General features: G+C 48.1%; 1 protein-coding gene across 2 annotated transcripts in view; it reads right to left on the bottom strand.

Moving 5' to 3' along the window:
* Nucleotides 1-1047, bottom strand: part of LOC105525291 (succinate dehydrogenase [ubiquinone] flavoprotein subunit, mitochondrial-like) — a 19055-nt gene that overhangs the window by 15319 nt on the left and 2689 nt on the right. For both annotated transcript variants that reach the window (XM_011960863.1, XM_011960862.1), the window contains exon 2: nucleotides 755-873. In XM_011960863.1, the coding sequence (XP_011816253.1) occupies nucleotides 755-873 (119 nt within the window). The remainder of the gene's footprint in view (nucleotides 1-754; nucleotides 874-1047) is intronic.

Genomic DNA, 1047 nt, shown 5'->3' with positions numbered 1-1047 from the left:
CCCTCTCCTCCTCGCTGTGACTCATCCACGACAGCCAGCGACGGTCAGGGCACGGAGGTCACGCCCAAGCACACACGAGCGAACCAGAGAAGGCCATCCTGGATGCCAAGCAGTCACTAACTCTGCCCTAGCCTGCTGACCTTCTGTGTGGAAAAGTGCACTTCTGTGTAGCTCAGGCCTCCTGGTCTCCTTCATGTTCTTGATACGGGGAGGAGTACGTCCTACTGCTGTTTACCTCGATACTGGTGCAGCCTCGCATGTTTATCGCAGCACTAGTCACAATAGCAAAGTCTGGAATCAACCTAAGTGCCCATCAATGATGATCAGACAAAGAAAATGTGGTACATAAACACCGTGAAATACTCAGCCATACAAAAATAACGCAATCATGTCTTCTGCAGCCACGTGGATGGAACAGGAGGTCACTATCCTAAGTGAAGTGACTCAAGGTCAAGTGTCACATGCTCACTTGGAAGTGGGAGCTGAATGGTGAGTACACGTGGCCACACGGAGTGGACTAACAGAGACCAGGGGCTCCAAAAAGCGGGAGGGGTGGGGATGAGCAATTACCTGCTGGGTACAATATACACGACTTGGGTGACGGGTACATGAAAAGCTCAGACTCCACCACCTCACGGTACATCCACACAAACTGCACCTGCATCCCCCTAAATCTATTTTTAAAAAAACAAAACCAGTGCAGGGCCAGGTATGCAGCCAGCCTGTTCACTCCAGAGCGAGTCCAGGCTCTTACCTTCTGCATGCTGAGTCGAAGTTCCGATGTTCTTATGCTTCCGTCAGCAAATCTCAATTTGTCAAGATTCATGACAGATTCTTCCCCAGCATTTGGTTTAATTGGAGGGACTTTATCTCCTAAAACAAAAAAAAGTTAGAATTTAACTTTTTAAACCATTTTAAAAAACCAAATGGATTTAGAATGACACAAAAATACGTAACACAGTCGCTCAAGGAGCTTGGAAACTGCGAAAGTCTCCTCAGCTAACACACTGCCAGCCCACCCTACATCTGAGGCCATCTGTTGAGTTG

This window comes from Colobus angolensis, unplaced genomic scaffold (genome assembly GCF_000951035.1).
Source record: "Colobus angolensis palliatus isolate OR3802 unplaced genomic scaffold, Cang.pa_1.0 Scaffold528, whole genome shotgun sequence".
Taxonomy (NCBI): Eukaryota; Metazoa; Chordata; class Mammalia; order Primates; family Cercopithecidae; genus Colobus; species Colobus angolensis.
This window is presented reverse-complemented; position numbering and strand designations above follow the sequence as displayed.